Genomic DNA, 25336 nt, shown 5'->3' on the forward strand with positions numbered 1-25336 from the left:
AAACGTGTCACAACTGAGGTCGTTCCTCGGGCTGGTAAACTACTACCATAAGTTCTTGCCAAATTTGTCTACAATACTACACCCACTGAACACCCTACTGCAAACTGGAGTGCCATGGAAGTGGAGTGACGAATGTAGACGAGCTTTCCAGAAGAGCAAAACACTAATCACATCGAAAGAGGTATTGGCCGATTTCAACCCAGCACTACCAATTCGGTTGGCGTGTGATGCGTCACCCTACGGCATTGGAGCGGTGCTGTCGCACAAATTCTCGGACGGCTCAGAGAGGCCAATAGCCTTTGCGTCATGATCACTAACCTCAGCAGAGCGTAACTACGCCCAGATTGACAGGGAGGCCCTCAGCCTAGTGTGGGGAGTGAAAAAGTTCAATCACTATCTGCACGGGCAGAAATTCACCTTGCTGACTGACCATCAGCCTCTTGTCTCCATTTTTAATCCGAAGAAGGGCGTTCCGGTGATGACTGCGCAACGACTACAAAGATGGTCACTCTTTCTAGGGGTGCACCACTATGAGATTGAATATAAGGGCACGAAACAGCATGGAAATGCTGATGGGCTATCACGCCTGCCACTGCCTACTGCGGAGGAAGCACCAGCAGTGGATCCTGTCGAAATATTTTGTTCGACTATCATTGAATACCTACCGGTAACTAACGCTCGTATAGAAAAGGAGACCCGAAATGACCCGACACTGTCTTGGGTATATGATTTGACGGTGAAGGGATGGCCAGCACATGGCGACTCGCTGTTGCCAGCATTCTTGACAAGAAGAGAACTGCTGTCAGTGTGCCGGGGGACCTTGATGTGTGGATCCCGAGTGGTAATTCCACCCAAGTTAAGGGATAGAGTGCTCAATGAGCTTCATGAGGGTCATCTGGGAGGGATAAAAATGAAAAGCCTAGCCAGGGCTTATGTGTGGTGGCTGGGAATCGATAAATAAATCGAGGACCTGACCAAGAGCTGCTCAGGATGCCAGAAAGTCCAAAATGCACCACCACATGCCCCTCTACACCCATGGGAGTGGCCCTCATCTCCATGGCAACAGGTGCATATTGATTTTGCTGGTCCATTCATGGACTCAATGTTTTTAATAGCTATGGATGCGCACTCGAAATGGCCTGAGGTCATCAAAATGTCCTCCACCACCACGGAGAAAACTATTGCAGTCCTACGGACCATTTTTGCCAGGGACGGCTTGCCAGAACAGATTTGCTCCGATAACGGACCACAGTTTGTGTCCGAAGAGTTCCAGAGGTTTATGCAGAAGAATGGGGTAAGGCATTACACATCCGCCCCGTACCATCCAGCCACAAATGGATTGGCTGAGAGGTTCGTACAAACCTTTAAGAAGGCAATAAAGGCTATGTACAGTGACAACATTCCGCTGCAGCATAAGGTGGACAATTTCCTGTTCGCCTACCGGAATGCGACACATGCAGTCACCAACCAGGCCCCGGCCATGATGTCCTTTAACCGAAGGTTAAGAGCTCGCCTGGATTTGCTCAGACCAAACGTATGAAGAGATGTTGAGAGTAAGCAATACCAGCACATCCATGAGAAGCCAACAAGGAGCTTCAATGTAGGGCCCGCGACTACCGAACAGAAAAATGGCAGCCAGGAACGATATGCACACGGCAGGGCCCACTAATGTACACAGTGGACGTTGGGGAGAGCATCGTGAGACGCCATGCTGACCAGATCCTAGAGTCACAGATACAAGTCAACCCCATGCCTCGCCCATATGTACCTGGTGAGGAACCCGACGTACAGGTAGCATCTACCCCAGAAACAGTAGCATCGGAAGCTGATGACCCAACCGACAACAGGGTGCCAGAATCGCCTCCGCACCAAGAGCGAGACACTCGGGAAAGGCGCTATCCAGAAAGGATCAGGAAGCCTCCCCAAAGACTGAATATATAAATGGACTATTTTCAGCTAACATTGTATGTTAAAAGTGTTAATTGTAATTGGTTTGATATTTAATTGTTAAATGAATGTTATGGTACTGTTAATCTAAAAGGGGAGGAATTGTAATGTATATACCTTTAAGGGGGGAACTACTTTTTACAGCTCATGTATACTGTAGTACCGGCAGTGACCACACCTGTATATAGCACTGAGTAGTAATCTGTATAGTCAGTTCCAGAGTGAGCCACGTTGAGTAAACACCTGTTGTACCGTTCTCCTGCAGTCTTGTGTCTTACTACTGACAGACACAACAAGCTTGTCGCCCGTTGGGACTCGGGACAGGGATTGTTCGAGGCTGGAGTAGAATTCCTCTTTGGTCTCGCCTGTGGCTTCCAGTGTTGGGGCATACGCACTGATGACCGTAGCGCACTGGTTCCGGGCTAGGGTGAGCCGTAGAATCATGAGGCATTCATTTATTCCACAAGGGGAGTCACTGAGACGTTCATTTTTTATGGCGAAGGCTACCCCATGGAGGCGGCGTTCTTCTTTGGGTTTGCCTTTCCAGATGAAGGTGTAACCACCGCCTTGCTCTTTGAGCTGGCCTTCCCCTGCCCGTCAGGTCTCGCTTAGGGCGACGATGTCAATGTCGAAACATCTGAGCTCCCAGGCACCAATAGCAGTACGGCGTTCCGGTCTGTCACTGTTGGGGTTTTCCATGAGGGTCCTGTCGTTCCAGGTCCCAAACTTCATTTTAAAGGATGGAAGACGCAGCGAGTGTGCGGAACTCAATGGCGAAGTCAGCTATGCTGCAGTTGCCCTGGCGGAGATTCAAAAGTCTCTTAGCTGCCTCCCGTCTGTTATGTCCGTGTATCTTAATGTTGTGTCCTTCAATAATCAGACAACAGACTGCAGGGAACGATTCAACAGGTGTTTACTGAATGATGGTTACTCTAGAACTAACTGTGCAGATCACTACTCAGTTTTTATATACAGGTGTGGTCACTGCCGGTATTACAGTATACAGGAGCTGTAAAAAGTAGTTCTCTCCCTTAAGGTATATATACATTACATACATTACAATTCCTCCCCTTTTAGATTAACAGTACCATAAATACTCATTTAACAATTAAATATCAAACTAATTACAATTAACACTTTTAACATGCAACATTAGCTGAAAATAGTCTATTTATAAATTCAGTCTTTGGGGAGGCTTCCTGATCCTTTCTGGATAGCGCCTTTCCCGAGTGTCTTTCTCTTGGTGCGGAGGCGATTCTGGCCCCCTGTCGTCAGTTGGTTCATCAGCTTCCGATGCTACTGTTTCTGGGGTAGATGCTACCTGTACATCGGGTTCATCACCAGGTACGTATGGGCGAGGCATGGGGTTGACTTGTTCCTGTGACTCTAGGATCTGGTCAGCATGGCGTCTCACGATGCTCTCCCCAACGTCCACTGTGTACATTAATGGGCCCTGCCGTGTGCATATCGTTCCTGGCTGCCATTTTTCTGTTCGGTAGTCGCGGGCCAAGACTGGTTGCCCTACATTGAAGCTCCTTGTTGGCTTCTCATGGATGTGCTGGAATTGCTTACTCTCAACATCTCTTCGTACGTTTGGTCTGAGCAAATCCAGGCGAGATCTTAACCTTCGGTTAAAGAACATCATGGCTGGGGCCTGGTTGGTGACTGCATGTGTCGCATTCCGGTAGGCGAAAAGGAAATTGTCCACCTTGTGCTGCAGTGGAATGTTGTCATTGTACATAGCCTTTATTGCCTTCTTAAAGGTTTGGACGAACTTCTCAGCCAATCCATTTGTGGCTGGATGATACGGGGCAGATGTGTAATGCCTTACCCCATTCTTTTTCAAGAACCTCCGGAACTTTTCGGACACAAACTATGGTCCGTTGTCGGAGCAAATCTGTTCTGGCAAGCCATTCCTGGCAAAAATGGTCCGTAGGACTGCAATAGTTTTCTCCGTGGTGGTGGAGGACATTTTGATGACCTCAGGCCATTTCGAGTGCGCATCCACGGCTATTAAAAACATTGAGTCCATGAATGGACCAGCAAAATCAATATGCACCCGTTGCCATGGAGATGAGGGCCACTCCCATGGGTGTAGAGGGGCCTGTGGTGGTGCATTTTGGACTTCTGGCATCCTGAGCAGCTCTTGGTCAGGTCCTCGATTTGTTTATCGATTCCCAGCCACCACACACAAGCCCTGGCTAGGCTTTTCATTTTTACCCCTCCCAGATGACCTTCGTGAAGCTCATTGAGCACGCTCTCCCTTAACTTGCGTGGAATTACCACTCGGGATCCACACATCAAGGTCCCCTGGCATACTGACAGCTGTTCTCTTCTGGATGAGAATGCTGGCAACAGTGAGTCGCCATGTGCTGGCCATCCCTTCACCATCAAATCATATACGCGAGACAGTGTCGGGTCATTTTGGGTCTCCTTCTCTATACCAGCATTAGTTACTGGCAAGCATTCAATTATAGTCGAATGAAATATTTCGACAGGATCCACTGCTGGTGCTTGCTCCGCAGTAGGCAGTGGCAGGCGTGATAACCCATCAGCGTTTCCATGCTGTTTCGTGCCCTTATACTCGATTTCATATTGGTGCGCCCCTAGAAAAAGGGACCATCTTTGTAGCCGTTGCGCAGTCATCACCGGAACGCCCTTCTTTGGATTAAAGATGGAGACAAGTGGTTGGTGGTCAGTCAGCAAGGTGAACTTCTGCCCGTGCAGATAGTGATTGAACTTTTTCACTCCCCACACTAGGCTGAGGGCCTCCCTGTCAATCTGGGCGTAGTTACGCTCGGCTGAGGTTAGTGATCGTGACGCAAAGACTATTGGCCTCTCTGAGCCGTCCGAGAATTTGTGCGACAGCACCGCTCCAATGCCGTAGGGTGACGCATCACATGCCAAACGAATTGGTAATGCTGGGGTGTAATGGGCCAATACCTCTTTCGATGTGATTAGTGTTTTGCTCTTCTGGAAAGCTCATCTACATTCGTCACTCCACTTCCATGGCACCCAAGTTTGCAGTAGGGTGTTCAGTGGGTGTCGTATTGTAGACAAATTTGGCAAGAACTTATGGTAGTAGTTTACCAGTCCGAGGAACGAGCTCAGTTGTGACACAGTTTCCGGTGCTGGAGCCTTGACTACTGCCTCAATCTTCTCTGGGGACTTATGTAACCCCTCTTTATCGATAACGTGGCCACAATACGAGGTCTGTTTTCTAAAAAACTCGCATTTGGGGCGGTTAGCTCGGAGCCCATATTCCTGCAATCTAGTGAGCACCTGCTCCAGGTTGGCAAGGTGATCACTGTCATTTTCGCCCGTGACCAGGATGTCATCCAAATAACACTGGGTCCCTGGGATCCCTTGCAGGACTTGTTCCATTGCCCTCTGCCAAATAGCCGGAGCTGATGCTACCCCGAATACCAGGCGGTTGTATTGGTAGAGACCTTTATGGGTGTTGATTGTGAGGTATTTTTTTGATGCTTCTTCTACCTCCATTTGCAGATACGCCTGGGCCAGATCAATCTTAGTGAAGCGTTTCCCTCCAGATAGCGAGGCGAAAATATCTTCAATCCGCGGAAGTGGATATTGTACGGTGTGAAGGACCGGGTTCACTGTTACCTTAAAGTCCCCACAGATGCGAACCTTCCTTGGTTCCCCAGGCGTGCTGCTCAACGACTTTTTCATCACAGGGACGATGGGTGTAGCCCACTCGCTCCAGTCTACCTTGGACAGTACACCTGAATGTTCCAGACTCTCCAGCTCTGCTTCGACGGCTGGGCGGATCGCATAAGGTACCGGTCTGGCCTTAAAACATTTTGGGCTTGCGTTTTCTTCAATTTTAATCATCGCTGTCATGCCTTTTAGTGTTCCGAGTCCTTGCTGGAACACTTCTTTCGCGTCAGTTAGGATCTTTGACAGACGCCCAGGTGTGACGTCGTCATCCTTTTTGTCAGCCACAGTCAGTGCCTGTATGGAATGCCAATCTAGCTGTATCTTCCGGATCCATTCACGTCCTAGTAGTGGTGGTCCTCCATCTGGCAATATATATAGGTCCATTTTTGGTGTTTCCTTGCCATTATATATAACGTTCACCCTTATTTTTCCCTTGGTTTAGACTTTTTGCCCCGTGTACGTCTTCAAGACAATCTTAGTATCTCTCAAGGGTATATGTGAGAATAGCCGCTTGTAGTCCCTTCGGTTTATGACTGTTAGGGCTGATCCTGTGTCCAATTCCATTTTCACTTGGACTCCTGCTATCTTGAGCGTGACCCAGATAGTTTGGTGATCCTCCGTTTGGATCACATTATGTAGTTTCAGACAACCCAGCTCCTTGCTTCCGGAGTCTGTATCACTCTTCTGTTCGTCTGAACTATTCTCCGTCACCTTATGTACCTTCTTGTACTTCTCCTGTGGAGATTTTTTGCTGCTGGTTTTCTTTCCCGACCTGCAGACTCTTGCGATGTGTCCTACTTTTCCACACTGTCTGCACACTTTGTCCTTGAACCAGCAATCATTATGGTCGTGTGTTGTTCTGCCACAGCGATAGCACTTCACTGTTCCGTATGACATTTCATTTGTGCCATATTCTTGCGGTCTCTGTTGTATCTCTGCAGCACCCCATGCTGCTGCTTCGTGTGATACTGCAATGCTGAAAGCCTTATCCAGCATAAGATCCTTTTCTGATAGAAGCCGTTTCTGGGTTCCTTCACTTTGAAGCCCACACACAAACTTGTCCCTTAAAGTATCTGCCAGTCCCGTTCCAAACTGGCAGTGTTTCGATAGCTTGCACAGTTCCGTTAAATACTCAGCATTACTTTCATCTTTATGCTGCTTCCTTTTGTGAAACTTAAATCTTTCTGCCATCAGCAGCGGTGTGGGGTTTAAGTGGTCCTGTAGGATTGACACTATGTTTTCAAAATCCTTTTCTGCTGGCTTCTCTGGGGTTACTAGGTTTCGTAGTAAGCCATACGTTTTTGCACCCATTGAATTCAACAATACCAGCGCTTTCTTGTCATCTGGCACTTCATTCGCCTTGCAGTATACTTGTATGCGTTCGACATATGTCGTCCAATCTTTGACTTCATTGTTGAACGCTGTGATACTGCCACTCTTCGGCATTTTTGGGTGTGGTTAGATTGGCTTAAAATGGCGTCTCCCGCGCTTTCCTTCCTTCCCCGCTGCGGCTTAAAATGGCGTCTCCCACGCTGCTGCCAACGCCGCTCTCGGCGGTCCTCGTGGCAAATGGCGACGCCCTGTGGGTTTCGTGCACTGCTCCTACGTTGCTGCCAACGCCGCTCTCTGCGGTCCTTGTGGCAATGGCAGCGCCTCGCGTTTTCCTGCACGCCTCTCTCCCCCGTTGATGCTGCTAGGCCCTTGAACACCGGCTGCGATCTGCTCTCTCTCGCCTCTCTCCCCCGTTGACGCCGCACGGTCCTGAACACCTGCTGCGCCCTGTGCGCTCTGCCCTCTCTCTCTCCCCCATCGACGCTGCTCGGCCTTTTTCTGTGCCGCTCGGTCGGGCTCTAGCCCGTCGCTGTCCGGGAAGGGTCTGCGCAGTACCTGTTGCCAGCCCGTTTTGCTGGACCACCGTGACTGGAAAGCCAAGCCTGGCTCTCGACAGCCTCCCCTGCGATGCTCAATCTCCGCTGGATGACTGGGCGGTTGCCCGTGGTCAACGCCTGTGCTTCTGGACTCGACCTTCTTCCACTGTTCTCCAGGAGTGAATCCCTGGGAGGTGATGCAGAGTTGCAGGTAGGTTCGAATCTGCTCGTTGCCAATGTTATGTCCGTGTATCTTAATGTTGTGTCCTTCAATAATCAGACAACAGACTGCAGGGAATGATTCAACAGGTGTTTACTGAATGAGGGTTACTCTAGAACTAACTTTACAGATCACTACTCAGGGTTTATATACAGGTGTGGTCACTGACGGTACTACAGTATACAGGAGCTGTAATAAGTAGTTCTCCCCTTAAAGGTACATACATTACACCATCCACTCACAGGATGGTCAAAGACTTTGCTCATCTCTTCGGCGAACAGGAGAATGTCCGAGCAGACGAAAGATTGCTGCTCCCAGATAGCGGTAGCCCATGCGAGAGCAGTGATATGATGAACGCTACCTTAGAGCGGGGTGATAGGAACATGGAGGGTTGGAGTTCAAAAACTGGGAAGCACTGGGTCAAGAAGCCGCGACACTTGCCTGGATAACCGTCATAGCGCTCTGGCGCAGGTAGGCGAGGCTCCCGGTGAGTCTGGAGGTCGGCGACCGATGGGGTAGTACTAGTACCCAAAGGAAATGACTGAGGAGGAATATCCTGAGCAGAAGCCACAGCGGCTGGGTGTTGAATGGTCTGAATCCACGTATTTACCTTGTCCGAAATGCTTTGGAGAAGTTGCTCAAGGCGGCCGAGGAAAGCACCTTGATGGGAGAGAATAGAACGAAATTCCTCCATCGCTGCTGGGTCCATACTGGCTCAGTCTTGCTGTCAGGGCGAGGCTGGTTCTGGACCCAAGTGCAGACAGACGAGGCGAGAAGCAGGTATGCAGTGTTAAATAAAAGTACTTTACTAGAATCACACAGGTAAACAGTTACAAACATAGGAGCTCAAGACACGATACCACTAGGCAACAGCTTGTCAAGACTGAGCACAGAGGGAAGACACCACAGAACTTAAATACAAGCAAAAACAGGTGAAACCAATAAACCTGATAAAAGGCAGTTAAGTGATAAACACAGGAGAAACTAGTAACAATTAGCAAAGGGAAAAAATCAAGTGAAGGTGCCATCTAGGGGTTACTGAGGGAACTAACCGGCACCCTCACAATATTTATCCTTATACATTTTATACCAGGGAGCAGCACATTTAGGCAAGGAGAATGTTTATCGGATGTTGATAAGTGAGACCTTTTGAGGCTCAAGGTTGTTTTCTCTTTATGCCTATCCATATTTTCTTCTTGTGTTTTTATTGTTTTCCTTTATTGAGCTTCTATCTAGTTTCTGTTCTTAGTCTCTTTTCTGTCCCACCCATTCCTGGACAAAGAGGCAGGTGGAGGATACCCAAAGTGACTGCAATGACCTGACCCCACCTGTATTTCTAGATTCAGGTCATTTACATAGGCTAGACACACCCCGCCATAGGGCTGTCTCCTGACATAGGCTTGTGTTTAGAAACAGAGGCCTGCAGCATCAGGAGTAGGCACCATGTTGGGAGCTTTTGGCTGCTGTCCAAGGGCACTAGTGCCCAGAACAAGTGGAGCAAGGAGGCACTCCTGCTCCTCCCAGCTCTACATTCGCTTCACATTTGCATACATCCAGTCTCCAACTGGTTTCAGTCCAGTGATTGGATATCATAGCTGTTTTGATCTTTTGTAGCCTGCAGCAATTTTCCCTTACTTTTGAAAATCAATGGTCTAGAAATTGAATGAGCCTGTGTTCGTTTTACAGGCGCAAAGGCATGTATTATGACGGGCGGCATGCACACGTTCTGACCCGGAAGTGCGCCTCCCACTGCATTGGTATAGGCATCAAAAAAGGTGGCTAGGGCAATTGGCTGAATCAGGCATTAGTCCTTTGCATATGCAAATAGGGGCTTAATGCCTATTTGATGCCCTCTTCACCAAATTGTTTTGCCCTGAACGTAGCCAGCTGGCTGCATTCAGCAAAACCAGGTTTACCTGCAGTCTAATGAGGGATCCTTAAAGGAACCATTGTCGGTGCCAGGAAGTAGAATATTTAAATTTTAACCCCTCTCACGCACCATTTACTCTGGGTGGGGGAAGTTAAAATCGGAGCCATTAAATCAGCACTCCATGCCGTGGAGCTGTGGATGGTACAGTTTAATGTAACAAAATATTATTTATAGAATCATAGACATTTACAGCAAGGAAGGAGGCCATTTGCCCCATCGTGTCCGCACCGGCCAATAAAGAGCTATCCAGCCTAATCCCACTTCACAGCTCTTGGTCCATAGCCCTGTAGGTTACAGTATCCCAAGTGCACATCCAAGCACTTTTTAAATGTGGTGAGGGTTTCTGCCTCTACCACCCTTTCAGGCAGTGAGTTCCAGACCCCAACCACCCTCTGGGTGAAGATATTTCCCCTCAAATCCCCTCTAAACCTCCTACCAATTACTTTAAATCTGTGCCCCCTGGTTTGTTGACCCCTCTGCTAAGAGAAATTGGTCCTTCCTGTCCACTCTATCTAGGCCCCTCATAATTTTATACACCTCAAGAAGATCTCCCTCAGCCTCCTCTGTTCCAAAGTAAACAAACCCAGCCTATCCAATCTTTCCTCGTAGCTAAAATTCTCCAGTCCAGACAACATCCTCGTAAATCTCCTCTGTACCCTCTCTAGTGCAATCACATCTTTCCTGTAATGTGTTGACCAGAACTGCATGCAGTACTCTAGCTGTGGCCTAACTAGTGTTTTATACAGTTCAAGCATAACCTTCCTGCTCTTGTATTCTATGCCTCAGCTAATAAAGGCAAGTATTCCGTATGCCTTCTTAACCACCTTATCTACTTGGGCTGCTACCTTCAGTGATCTGTGGACCTGCACTCCAAGGTCCCTTTGTTCCTCTACAGTTCTCAGTGTCCTACCATTTAATGTGTATTCCCTTGCCTTGTTAGCCTTCCCAAATGCATTACTTCACATTTCTCCAGATTGAATTCCATTTGCCACTGTTCTGCCCACCTGACCAGTTCATTGATATCTTTCTGCAGTCTACAGCTTTCTTCTTCAGTATCAACCACACAGTCGATTTTAGTATCACCTGCAAACTTCTTAATCATACCCCCTACATTCAAGTCTAAATCATTGATATATACCACAAAAAGCAAAGGACCCAGTACTGAGCCCTGCGGAACCGCACTGGAAACAGCCTTCCAGTCACAAAAACACCCATCAACCATTACCCTTTGCTTCCTGCCTCTGAGCCAATTTTGGATCCAACTTGCCACTTTGCCATAGATCCCATGGGCTTTTACTTTTGTGACCAGTCTGCCATGTGGGATCTTATCAAGAGAACTGCTTTTCAAAAAATATCTTAATAACTTACCATTGTGTCCATTTTCTAATTGGCAATTACCCTAAGATTTATCTCCTAGAGAAAATGTAAAATCATGTAAATGCTGTTTTCACTAATTTGTGTTACTTTTTTTCCAGGAACTGGAGGAGAAATTCCCATTAACACTTTGGCAGTTCGCTTGTTGATGGGGTTTTGGTGGCTTTTTGTGTTTATAATCATCTCAACATACACTGCAAACCTAACTGCTATCTTGACCAACAATCGAATTGAAAACCCTATTCGGTAAAACATAGTTATTTTTATTATATTCGTGTGTAAATATCTTTGTGAGTTTTTTTTAAATGTTGGCACTCAAAAAAAACTGAAGTAAAGCCTTTCAATTAAATTATTTTTAATAGAAGGGCAGGTAATTTAGCAGGTAATTTTAATGTAACCTACCAGGTGAGATGACCCAAACCTGCCTGTTTTCCCAGCAGGGGGGTTGTTACAATTACCTGTTCGATTTTGGAAGGTGTGACTTGTGTTTCATCATTCTTCGAATGTACTCCTATATAGTAAACATTACTTTTGTCAATATTATTTTAAAAAACACATACCAAATTTGTCTCTCCACTATCTTAATTGAAGTGTAAAGCCATTTAATGTGTGATTTAATGACTGTGTTAAAATGGCGGAGAGCCAAATTCCCCCGCGTCCTGTGATAAGGCACATATTCCCAAGGAAAGACGTGGAAACATTTAATAGGACTCCTAATGATAATGTAAGATAAATAATAAATGAATGTTCTCATTGCGCTGCCTATTTTCACTTAAGAAAAGGTTAGTGCCTAAAGGATATATGTTTAACTTCTTAATTTGCTTCCTATAAATTCACAGCAAAGATAGTCATAAAATGAACACAATTGGACCTGCAATGTATTCAATACCTTACCAATACACATTATAATAAAAAAAAATTTAAAGTACAATTTCATTTTCCAAGTAGACCCCTCCAGATGATATACACAATCTAATATACTATAGTGCAAATTTCTCTCATTTTTTCACATTATTTTGCTGTAATATGTCATGTTCCCTATGGCATTACAAGTTCGAGAGTGCTGATTTGTATGTTTTACTCATTAATGGTAACCAGAAACCAAGTTATGGGTCAGGTACCTCTTGTTGTTTTAAAGCAGTTATTCCTATTTTCCCAGCAACATAACTCATTCACTTGTCATATTACTTTAAAGAGCTGGACTATAGTTAAGTTACCTGGTTCTGGTTCTATCTTGACTCTTCTCAACTCCTATCTAAGTGGCCCTATGGTGAGAAAGTATTCACTCTGTATTGGCCAAATCCAAACGATACCTGTATGGATTTTTCAAACTATTGGATATTTTCATGCATGGTAATGGGAAACTGCATGTGTCAGACACCCAGCAGACCAACAAAATACCCTTGTGTTATAAAGCCAAATATGAGTTCATAGACTTTCCTTATTAATACAATAAATTGAGTATTCCACAGTTCCCCACTGCACATCCTTTGTAAGACTTACACTGAAGTTCAGTCATTCACTCATTTTTTAAAAATTTGTTTATGGCATGTGGACATTGCTGGCAAGGCCAGCATTTATTGCCCATCCCTAGTTGCCCTTGAGAAGGTGGTGGTGAGCTGCCGCCTTCAACTGCTGCAGTCCGTGAGGTGAAGGTACTCCCACAGTGCTGTTAGGTAGGGAGTTCCAGGATTTTGAGCCAGCGACAATGAAGGATCGGCGATATACTTCTAAGTCAGGATGGTGTGTGACTTGGAGGGGAACTTGGAGGTGGTGGTGTTCCCATGCTGCCCTTGTCCTTCTAGCTGGCAGAGGTCGAAGGTTTGGGAGGTGCTACCGAAGAAGTCTTGGCGAGTTGCTGCAGTGCATCTTGTCCACACTGCAGCCACGGTACGCTGGAGGGAGTGAATGTTTAAGGTAGTGGATGTGGTGCCAATCAAGCGGGCTGCTTTGTCCTGGATGGTGTCGAGCTTCTTGAATGTTGTTGGAGCTGCACTCATCCAGGGAAGTGGAGAGTATTCCATCACACTCCTTACTTGTGCCTTGTAGATGGTGGAAAGGCTTTGGGGAGTCAGAAGTTGAGACACTTGCCACAGAATACCTAGCCTCTGACCTGCTCTTGTTGCCATAGTATTTATGTGGCTGGTCCAGTTAAGTTTCTGGTCAATGGTGACCCCAGGATGTTGATGGTGGGGGATTCGACGATGGTAATGCCATTGAATGTCAAGGGACGGTGGTTAGACTCTCGCTTGTTGGAGATAGTCATTGTCTGGCACTTCTGTGGTGCAATTGTTACCTGCCACTTATCAGCCCAAGCCTGAACATTGTCCTGGTCTTGTTGAATGCGGGCATGGATTGCTTCATTTTCTGAGGAGTTGTGAATGGCGCTGAACACTGTGCAGTCATCAGTGAACATCCTCATTTCTGATCTTATATTGGAGGGAAGGTCATTGATGAAGCAGCTGAAGATGGTTGCGCCTAGGACTCTGCCCTGAGGAACTCCTGCAGCGATGTCCTGGGGCTGTGATGATTGACCTTCAACCACCACAACCATCCTCCTTTGTGCTAGGTTTGACTCCAGCCAGTGGTGAGTTTTACCCTTGATTCCCATTGACTTCAGTTTTACTAGGGCTCCTTGATGCCACACTCAGTCAAATGCTGCCTTGATGTCAAGGGCAGTCACTCTCACCTCACCTCACCTCTAGAATTCAGCTCATTTGTCCATGTTTGGACCAAGGCTGTAAAGAGGTCGGAAGCCGAGTGGTCCTGGCAGAACCCAAACTGAGCATCAGTGAGCAGGTTTTTGGTGAGTAAGTGCCGCTTGATAGCACTGTCGATGACACCTTCCATCACTTTTGCTGATGATTGAGAGTAGACTGATGGGGTGGTAATTGGCGGGATTGGATTTGGCCTGCTTTTTGTGGACAAGACATACCTGGGCAGTTTTCCACATTGTCGGATAGATGCCAGTGTTGTAGCTGTACTGGAACAGCTTGGCTAGAGGCGTGGCTAGTTGTGGAGCACAAGTCTTCAGCACGATAGCCGGGATGTTGTCAGGGCCCATAGCCTTTGCTGTATCCAGTGTGCTCAGCCATTTCTTGATATCATGTGGAGTGAATCGAATTGGCTGAAGACTGGCTTCTGTGATGGTAGGGATCTCAGGAGTAGGCCGATATGGATCATCCACTCGGCACTTTTGGCTGAAAACACTTCAGCTTTGCCATTTGCACTCACATGCAGGGCTCCACCATCGTTGAGGATGGGGATATTCTTGGAGCCTCCTCCTCCCGTTAGTTGTTTAATGGTCCACCACCATTCATGACTGGATGTGGCAGGAATGCAGAACTTTGATCTGATCCGTTGAGTGTGGGATCGCTTAGTCCTGTCTATAGCATGCTGCTTACGCTTTTTAGCATGCATGTAGTCGTGTGTTGCAGCTTCCCCAGGTTGGTACCTCATTTTTAGGTATGCCTGGTGCTGCTCCTGGTATGTTCTTCTACACTCTTTATGGAACCAGGGTTGGTCCCCTGGCTTGATAGTAATGGTAGAGTGAGGGATATACCGTGCCATGAGGTTACAGATTGTGGTGTAATACAATTCTGTTGCTGCCGATGGCCCACAGCGCCTCATGGATGCCCAGTTTTGAGCTGCTAGATCTGTTCTGAATCTATCCCATTCAGCACGGTGGTAGTGCCACACAACACAATGGAGGGTGTCCTCAGTGTGAAAGCGGGACTTTGTCTCCACAATGACTGTGCGGTGGTCACTGCTACCAATGCTGCCATGGACAGATGCATCTGCGACAGGTAGATTGGTGAGGATGAGGACAAGTAGGTTTTTCCCCTCGTGTTGGTTCTCTCACCACCTGTCGCAGGCCCAGACTGGCAGCAGGGGTGCTACTGACCCATTCTTGATGATAGACATTGAAGTCCCCCACCCAGAGTGAATTCTGTGCTCTTGCTACTCTCAGTGCTTCTTGCAAGTGGTACTGATTCATCAGCTGAGGGAGGGCAGTAGGTCGTAATCAGTAGGAGGTTTCATTGCCCATGCTCGACCTGAAGCCATGAGACTTCATGGGGTCCAAAGTCAATGTTGAGGACTCCTATGGCCACTCCTTCCTGACTGCCGGTGGGATAGGACATACCCAGGATGGAGAAGTTTGGGACATTGATTGAAAAGTATGATTCTGACTATGTCAGGCTGTTGCTTGTCAAGCCTGTGCGACAATTTTGGCACAAGTCCCCAGATGTTGATGAGGAGGACTTTGCAGGGTTGATTGGGCTGGGTGTGTTGTTGCCGTGTTCGTAGCCAGTGCCAAGTGGTCCGTCCGGTTTGTTGCAACTGATTGGCTTGTTAGGCCATTTCAGAGGACAGTTAAGAGTCAACCACATTGCTGTGACTCCAGACCCACATATAGGCCAGAGCAGGTAAGGACAGCAGACTTCCTTTCCTAAAGGACATTAATGGACCAGATGGGTTTTTACAACAATCCAATAGTTTTATGGTTACCATTACTGATGCTAACTTTTTATTTATATTTTATTATTCCAGATTTTTTTAATTCGCCAGCTGCTGTGGTGGGATTTGAATTTCATTCTCTATGATCATTAGTCCAGGCCTCTGGATTACTAGCCCAGTGACATTACCACTATGCTACTGTTCCCATATGTCATTTGTCATTATATCACTTGCAGGGGTGGACTGTCCATGTGGCAAATTTCTTGAGTGGCCCATGACTGGTTCCCAAGCATTATAGTATGCTCTTTGGTGACCCGACAAATCAGCAAATTACATGAGAATCCTGAGCACTGTTCCTCTTAAGGTGCGCAGCCGCACGGCCATGCATTGATCCCCGAGCTCCTGCACACTGCAACTGAAAGGCCGCGCAGAGAGCTGGACAGCAGCTGAAGCGGGGAAAGGGGCCCAATACACAATGGCCTGGAATGCAGACAGAGAGTCGTTTGTGAGTCTTACGACCTCAGAGCCGATCCCAATTGGAGGGTCGTGTATCTCAATGATCGGCATTACAGCTCTTGAAGTGTGTGTTCCGATGGTCGATGCGTTCCTGCATAATGCCGGGAGGGATTCGGTTTTCTCCCTTATACTTTGACCTTTCAGCTGGTTTACTGTGTTCAGCTGTTTCTGGTAGTGTTACTGACTCAGGACAGCAAGAGAATCCCCTGCGTCTGATTATTTACACCAACACCTTTGCAGTCTTCTGCACAAGCGTGCGGCATACTGGAGCCGCACATGCGCAGCGTCCAGTTGTGGCCTGTACCTTGGGCTACGCTTTCCTTGGCTCCGTACAGAGGTCAGGGGATCTGTTGGTGGGAGGGGGGAAGATTGAGGATCGAGCAGGAGAGTGAGGATTGAAGGGGGGAAGAGAGTGAGAGAGAGACTGGGGGAAGAGAGTGAGAGACTGGGGGAGAGAGAGATGGGGGCGGGAGGAGAGAGAGACTGGGAGGGGGAGAGAGAGACGGGGGGAGAGAGAGAGAGACTGGGGGTGTGGGAGAGAGACAAGGGGGGAGAGAGAGACTGGGCGGAGAGAGAGATGGGGGCGGGAGGAGAGAGAGACTGGGAGGGGGAGAGAGAGACTGGGGGGAGAGAGAGAGAGACTGGGGGTGTGGGAGAGAGACAAGGGGGGAGAGAGAGACTGGGCGGAGAGAGAGATGGGGGCGGGAGGAGAGAGAGACTGGGAGGGGGAGAGAGAGACCTGGGGGTGTGGGAGAGAGACAGGGGGGAGAGAGAGACTGGGTGGAGAGAGAGACTGGGTGGAGAGAGAGAGACTGGGGAGAGAGAGAGACTGGGTGGAGAGAGAGAGACTGGGGGGAGAGAGAGACAGGGGGGAGAGAGAGACGGGGGAGAGAGAGAGACTGGGGGGGAGAGAGACTGGGGGGAGAGACAGAGACTGGGGGAGAGAGAGACTGGGGGGAGAGAGAGACTGGGGGAGAGAGAGCGAGACTGAGGGTGTGAGAGAGAGAGAGACTGGGGGGAAGAAAGAGAGAGACTGGGGGGGGGAAGAGAGAGGGACTGGGGGAGAGAGAGACTGGGGGAGAGCGAGACTGTGGGGGAGAGAGACTGCGAGGGGAGAGAGAAACTGGGGGGAGAGAGACTGGGTGGGGGGAGAGAGACTGGGGAGGGTGAGAAAGACTGGAGGGGGAGAGAGAGACTGGGGGAGAGAGAGACTGGCGGGGGAGAGAGAGACTGGAGGTGGAGAGAGAGACTGGGGGAGAGAGACTGGGGAGGGAGAGAGAAAGACTGGGGGAGAGAAAGACTGTGGGGTGAGAGAGAGACTGGGGAGAGAGAGAGAGACTGGGGAGAGAGAGACTGGGGCGGAGAGAGAGAGAGAGACTGGGGGGAGAGAGAGAGAGAGACGTGTGGAGAGAGAGAGACGGGGGGGAGAGACAGAGACTGGGGGTGTGAGAGATAGAGAGAGACTGTGGGGAAGAGAGAGAGAGACTGGGGGCAGAGAGGGAGAGACTGGGGGGGAAGAGAGGGAGAGACTGGAGGAGAGAGAGAGACTGTGGGGGAGAGAGAGATGGGGGGGTGAGAGAGAGATGGGGGTGTGAGAGAGAGAGAGAGACTGAGGGTGGGAAGTGAAAGAGAGACTGGGGGAGAGAATGAGAGACTGGGGGGAGAGAGAAAGAGATGGGGAGAGAGAGACTGGGGGCGAGAGAGAGATTGGGCTTAGAGAGAGACTGGCGAGAGAGAGACGGAGGGGGAGAGAGAGACTGGGGAGAGAGAGAGACTGGGGGAGAGAGAGCGGGAGACTGGGGGGAGAGAGAGAGAGAGACGGGGGAGAGAGGGACTGGGGAGGGAGAGAAAGAGCGGGTGAGTGGGAGACTTGCGAGAGAGATTGTGAGAGACTAGGAGAGAGAGAGACTGGGGAGTGAGAGAGAGAGTGGGGGAGAGAGGGAGTGGGGGTGAGAGAGAAGCTGGGGGTGAGAGAGAGAGGCTGGGGGTGAGAGAGAGAGACTGGGGTGAGAGAGAGAGACTGGGGTGAGTGAGAGACTGGGGGGAGAGAGAGAGACTGGAGGGGGAGAGAGGGACTGGGGGAGAGAGAGACAGGGAGAGAGAGGGACTGGGGGAGAGAGACTGGGGAGAGAGAGAGACTGGGAGAGAGAGATTGTGAGAGACTAGGGGGGGAGAGAGGGAGACTGGGGCGAGAGGGAGACTGGGGAGAGAGGGAGACTGGGGAGAGAGGGAGACGGGGAGAGTGGGAGACTTGGGAGACAGATATTGTGAGAGACTAGGGGAGAGAGAGAGAGACTGGGGAGGGAGGGAGAGAGACTATGTACAAACTTAGTGAGCATAGCCTGGCTATCGAAAAAGGCAGACACAGACAGACCTGGCTGACAAGAGAGAACAGGATATGCTCTCACTGCAGTCAGGGGGTGTTGGAGACAGAGATGCACTTCCTCACAGCTTGTGGAAAATATCAGGGTATAAGGGAGAATTTCTACCCAAAATTCACAAAAATATGCCCGGAATTCAGAAATTTGAATGACGACCAAAAACTCACATACCTACTAGGGGAACAGAGAAATTGTGTAACCTTAGCGGCACACTATGTTACAGCTTGCCATAAGCAGAGGGACAACCATTAAATCTAAGAAAAGAGTATATACAAATTATATGAATGTATATTTATACACTCAGGGATATATCTGTTTATACACTGTATGGATAGATCTGCGTTTATGTGTTCAACCATAAATGTTTTTCGATGCTTTGGCAACATAAGATGTACCTTGTCATCATGCCAATAAAGCGATTTGAATTGAATTGAATTGAATTGAATTGAGAGAGAGTGGGGGAGAGAGAGGGAGTGGGAGGAGAGAGAGTGACTGGGGTGAGAGAGAGGGACTGGGGAGAGAGAGGGTCTGGGGAGCGAGAGAGAGAGACGGGGGGAGAGAGAGAGTAACGGGAGACAGAGACTGGGGAAGAGAGAGACTGGGCAAGGAAACCTCCTGCTGATTACCGCCTACCACCCTCCCTCAGCTGATGAATCAGTACTCCTCCATGTTGGAAGAAGCACTGAGAGTAGCAAGGGCACAGAATATACTCTGGGTGGCGGACTTCAATGTCCATCACCAAGAGTGGCTCGATAGCACCAATACTGACCGAGCTGGCTGAGTCCTGAAGGACAGAGCTGCCAGTCTGGGCCTGCGACAGGTGGTGAGAGAACCAACACGAGGAACAAACCTACTTGACCTTGTCCTCACCAATCTACCTGTCGCAGATGCATCTGTCTGTAGTGTATGTACCTTTAAGGGGAGAACTACTTTTTACAGCTCCTGTATACTGTAGTACCGGCAGTGACCACACCTGTATATAAACCCTGAGTAGGGATTTGTACAGTTAGTTTTAGAGTAACCCTCATCCAGTAAACACCTGTTGATTGTTCCCTGCAGTCTCTTGTCCAATTATTGAAGGACACAACATCAAGATACACGGATCTAACACTGTCCATGACAGCATTGGTAGCAGTGACCACCGCACAGCCATTGTGGAGATGAAGTCCCATCTTCACACTGAGGACAACCTCCATCGTGTTGTGTGGCACTACCACCGCGCTGAATGGGTAGACTCAGAACAGATCTAGCAGCTCAAAATTGGACATCCATGAGGCGCTGTGGGCCATCAGCAGCAGCAGAATTGTATTCCACCACAATCTGTAACCTCATGGCCTGGCATATCCCTCACTCTACCATTACCACGAAGCCAGGTGACCAAACCTGGTTCAATAAGGAATGTAGAAGAGCATGACAGGAGCAGCACCAAGCGTACTGAAAAATGAGGTGCCAACCTGGGGAAACTGCAACACAGGTCTACATGCATGCGAAAAAGCAGAAGCAGCATGCTATAGACAGGGTTAAGCGATCCCACAATCAATGGATCAGATCAAAGCTCTGCAGTCCTGCCACATCCAGTCCATTAAACAACTAACGGGAGGAGGAGGCTCCATAAATATCCCCATCCTCAATGATGGTAGAGCCCAGCATGTGAATGTAAAGACAAGGCTGAAGATTAGCAACCATCTTCAGCCAGAAGTGCCGAGTGGATGATCCATATCAGACTACTCCTGAGGTCCCCACCATCACAAAAGCCAGTCTTTGATTCACTCCACATGATATCAAGAAACGGCTGAGCGCACTGGATACAGCAAAGGCTATGGGCCCTGACAACATCCCGGCTATTGTGCTGAAGACTTGTGCTCCATAACTAGTCGCGCCTCTAGCCAAGCTGTTCCAGTACAGCTACAACACTGGCATCTATCCGACAACGTGGAAAATTGCCCAGGTATGTCCTGTCCACAAAAAGCAGGACAAATCCAACCCGGCCAATTACCGCCCCATCAGTTTACTCTCAATCATCAGCAAAGTGATGGAAGGTGTCATCGACAGTGCTATCAAGCAGCACCTGCTCATGATGCCCAGTTTGGGTTCCGCCAAGACCACTCGGCTCCCGACCTCATTACAGACTTGGTCCAAACATGAACAAAGGAGCTGAATTCCAGAGGTGAGGTGAGAGTGACTGCCCTTGACATCAAGGCAGCATTTAACCGAGTGTTGCATCACGAAGCCCTAGTAAAACTGAAATCAATGGGAATCGGGGAAAATGCTCCACTGGCTGGAGTCATAGAGTCATAGAATTTTACAGCACAGAAAGAGGCCCTTCGGCCCATCGTGTCTGCGCCGCCCATCCATCCCTGTCCAGTCTAATCCCATTTTCCAGCATTTGGTCCATAGCCTTGTATGCAATGGCATTTCAAGTGCTCATCCAAATGCTTCTTGAATGTTGTGAGGGTTCCTGCCTCTACCACCCTTTTAGGCATTGAGTTCCACATTCCAACCACCCTCTGGGTGAAAAAGTTCCTCCTCAAATCCCCTCTAAATCTCCTGCCCCTTACCCTGAATCTATGCCTCCTTGTTATTGACCCCCCTACTAAGGGGAAAAGTTCCTCTTTGTCTACCCTATCTATGCCCCTCATCATTTTGTACACCTCAATCAGGTCCCCCCTCAGCCTTCTTTGCTCCAAGGAAAACAACCCCAGCCTGTTTAGTCTTTCTTCATAGCTGAGGCGCTCCATCCCAGGTAACATCCTGGTGAATCTTCTCTGCACCCTCTCCAAGGCAATCACATCCTTCCTATAGTAAGGCGACCAGAACTGCACACAGTACTCCAGCTGTGGCCTCACCAGCGTTTTGTACAGCTCCATCATAACCTCCCTGCTCTTATATTCTATGCCTCGGCTAATGAAGGCAAGTATCCCATATGCCTTTTTAACCACCTTATCTACCTGTTCCGCTGCCTTCAGGGACCTATGTACATGTACACCAAGGTCCCTCTGACCCTCTGTACTTCCTAGGGTCCTACCACTCATTGTGTATTCCCTTGCCTTATTTGTCCGTCCAAAATGCATCACCTCGCACTTTTCAGGGTTAAATTCCATTTGCCACTTTTCCGCCCATCTGACCAACCCGTTTATATCGTCCTGTAGCCTGAGGCTTTCCTCCTCGCAATTTACCACCCCACCAATTTTCGTGTCATCTGCGAACTTACTGATCATACCTTTCACATTCTCATCCAAATCATTTATGTAGATCACAAACAACAAGGGACCCAGCACCGATCCCTGAGGTACCCCACTGGACACAGGCTTCCAGTCACAAAAGCAACCTTCGACCATCACCTTCTGCCTCCTGCCACTCAGCCAGTTTAGGATCCAACGCGCCAAGGCACCCTGGATCCCATGGGCTCTTACCTTCTTGACTAGTCTCCTATGCGGGACTTTGTCAAAAGCTTTACTGAAGTCCATGTAAACCACATCCACAGCATTTCCCTCATCCACCCCCCTAGTCACCCCCTCGAAAAATTCAATCAGATTTGTCAGACATGATTTACCCTTGACAAAGCCATGCTGACTATCCCCGATTAATCCTTGCCTCTCCAAGTGTAGACTAATTTTGTCCCTCAGAATTTTTTCCAATAATTTCCCTACCACAGATGTTAGGCTCACTGGCCTGTAATTCCCTGGTTTATCCCTGCTACCCTTCTTGTATAATGGTACTACATTAGCTGTTCTCCAGTCCTCTGGTACATCCCCTGTGGCCAGAGAGGTTCTGAAAATTTGTGTCAGAGCCCCTGCAATCTCCTCCTTTGCCTCCCACAGCAGCCTGGGATACATCTCGTCCGGGCCTGGGGATTTATCCACTTTTTAGCCTGCTAAAACCGCTAGCAGCTCCTCCCTCTCGATGCTAATATGTTCAAGTATGTCACAGTCCCCTTGCCCGATTTCTATGTCTGCGTCGTCTTTCTCCATAGTGAACACAGATGCAAAAAATTCATTTAAAACCCCGCCTACATCATCTGGCTCTACACACAGATTTCCACTTTGGTCCCTAATGGGCCCTACCCTTTTCCTGCTTATCCTCTTGCCCTTAATATACTTATAAAACATCTTAGGATTTTCCTTTATTTTGCTCGCCAGTGTTATTTCATGGCCCCTCCTCGCCCTCCTAATTTCTTTTTTAAGTATGCCCCTGCACTTTTTATACTCCTCTAGGGCTTCTTCCGTCTTTAGTCTTTTGTAACTGCCAAAAGCCCCCCTTTTATTTCTAATGCATTTTTTTATATCCCTTGTCATCCAAGGTTCCCTTTGCTTGTTGGTCCCACCCTTGACCTTTACAGGAACATGTTGGCATTGTACTCTCTCTATTTCCCTTCTGAAAGTCTCCCACTGTTTTGATGTGGATTTTCCTATAAGTAGCTGCTCCCAGTCCACTTTGGCCAGATCCTGCCTTATCATATTAAAATCGGCCTTCCCCCAATTTAATACTCTTATTTCCGGGCCGTCTTTGTCTTTTTCCATGACCACCTTAAACCTCACCGAATTATGGTCACTGTCGCCAAAATGCTCTCCTACTGATACTTCCACCACTTGCCCGGCTACATTCCCCAGAATTAGGTCCAGTACCGCCCCCTCTCTTGTAGGACTTTCTACATGTTGGCTCAAAAAGCTCACCTGGATGCACTTTAAGAATTCTGCACCCTCTAAGCCTTTCACACTCTGACTATCCTAATTTATATTGGGGAAGTTGAAATCCCCCACTATTATTACCCTATTATTTTCGCACTTCTCTGAGATTTGCCTACATATCTGTTCCTCTATCTCCCCCTGACTGTTTGGGGGCCTATAGTACACTCCCAGCAAAGTGCTTGCCCCCTTTTTGTTTTTAAGTTCTACCCATATGGCCTCATTAGAGGAACCCGCTAATATATCGTCCCTCCTTACAGCAGTAATTGACTCCTTAATTAATATTGCAACACCTCCTCCCCTTTTACACCCCCCTCTGTCTCGCCTGAAGATTCTATACCCCGGAATATTGAGCTGCCAGTCCTGACCCTCCCTCAACCATGTCTCCGTGATAGCAACAATATCGTACTCCCATGTGTTCAACAACAACTTCAGTTCATCCACCTTATTTGTAAGACTCCTTGCATTAAAATATATGCCTTCCAGCCCTGCCATATTCCCTTTTGCCTTCACATATTTGCTCTGCCTTCCCAGCTGACTTGTTTTTTCCTCTGTATTTGGCTGTAAATCACCCCCTACTATAGCTCCACTCTGTACCCCATCCCCCTGCCAAGTTAGTTTAAACCCCCCCCAGCAGTGCTAGCAAACCTCCCCGCAAGGATATTGGTTCCCCTCTGGTTCAGGTGTAAACCGTCCGACTTGTACAGGTCCCACCTTTCCCAGAAGCAGACCCAGTGATCCAGGAAACTAAAGCCCTCCCCCCTGCACCATCCCTTTAGCCACGCATTCATCTGCTCTATCTTCCTATTCCTATACCCACTAGCACGTGGCACCGGGAGTAATCCAGAGATTACAACCTTTGAGGTCCTGCTCTTTAATCCTTCACCTAGCTCCCTAAATTCTTGCTGCAGGACCTCATCCCTCTTTTTACCTATGTCGTTGGTACCAATGTGGACCACGACCACTGGCTGTTCACCCTCCCCCTCCAGAATGCCCTGCAGCCGCTCAGTGATATCCTTGACCCTGGCACCAGGGAGGCAACAAACCATCCTGGATTCACGTCTACGGCCACAGAAACGCCTATCTGTTCCCCTTACTATAGAATCCCCTACCACTATTGCTCTCCCACTCTTTTTCCCCCCTTCCTGGGCAGCAGGAGCACCCCCAGTGCCAGGAAGTTGGCTGCTGCTGCCTTCCCCTGGTGAGTCATCCCCCTCAACAGTATCCAAAGTGGTATACTTGTTTGAGAGGGGAATGGTCACGGGGTCTCCTGCACTACCTGCCTGCTTCTATTGCCCCGCCAGGTGGTCACCCATTTCCTATCTTCCTGTGCAGCCCTTCCCTGCGGTGTGACCAACTCACTAAACGTGCTATCCACGACCCTCTCAGCATCGTGAATGCTCCACAACCCATCCACCCGCATCTCCAGCGCCTCAATGCGGTCTGCTAGTAGCTGCAGATGGATGCATTTCCTGCACACGTGGTCACCAGGGGCAGTGTCCCTGAATTCCCACATGGAGCAAGAGGAGCACATCACGGGGCTGGGCTCTCCTGGCATGACTTACCCTTTAATTAATTTAAATTAATTTACTATCACCAATTTAAGATACCTCTAAGGCGCTTGTGTAGTCTACCACAGTCCCTGCTACACCAAAAAAGACCCTAGTAGCTATAAACTACAGAGTTAAAGTTTAAAAAAGAGAAATACTCACCAACCAATCACTTACCTGCTCCCTGGTGACGTCACAAACTGATTACTTTTTACCTCTCTCCCCGCTGCTGAGTTGGTGTGCCTCGCTGCTTGCGCTGGCTTTTCTCCCGAGCTCCTCCTCGCCTCGCTGCCGCCCCCGAACTGGTCGGGCCTCGCTGCTTGCGCCGGCTTTTCTCCCGAGCTCCTCCTCGCCTCGCTGCCGCCCCCGAGTCATACCTAGCACAAAAGAAAATGGTTGTGGTGGTTGAAGGATAATCATCACAGCCCCAGGACATCGCTGCAGAAGTTCCTCAGGGCAGTGTCCTAGGCCCAACCATCTTCAGCAGCTTCATCAATGACTTTCCCTCCAACATAAGGTCAGAAATGGGGATGTTCGCTGATGACTGCACAGTGTTCAGTGACATTCACAACTCCTCAGATAATGAAGCAATCCATGCCCACATGCAACAAGACCTGGACAACGTTCAGGCTTGGGCTGACAAATGGCAGGTAACATTCACGCCACAGAAGTGCCAGCCAATGATTATCTCCAACAAGCGAGAGTCTAACCACCTCCCCTTGACATTCA

At 48.6% G+C, this 25336-nt stretch overlaps 1 protein-coding gene across 1 annotated transcript in view; it reads left to right on the plus strand.

The window, feature by feature from the left end:
• Positions 1–25336, plus strand: part of LOC147113870 (glutamate receptor ionotropic, delta-2-like) — an 826198-nt gene that overhangs the window by 691595 nt on the left and 109267 nt on the right. Inside the window, exon 12 of the mRNA XM_085995253.1 lies at positions 11119–11263. Within this exon, the coding sequence (XP_085851379.1) occupies positions 11119–11263 (145 nt within the window). The remainder of the gene's footprint in view (positions 1–11118; positions 11264–25336) is intronic.

The sequence above is a fragment of the Somniosus microcephalus genome, chromosome 8, assembly GCF_052327205.1.
Source record: "Somniosus microcephalus isolate GS21.2 chromosome 8, FLI_Smic_1.0, whole genome shotgun sequence".
Lineage (NCBI taxonomy): Eukaryota > Metazoa > Chordata > Chondrichthyes > Squaliformes > Somniosidae > Somniosus > Somniosus microcephalus.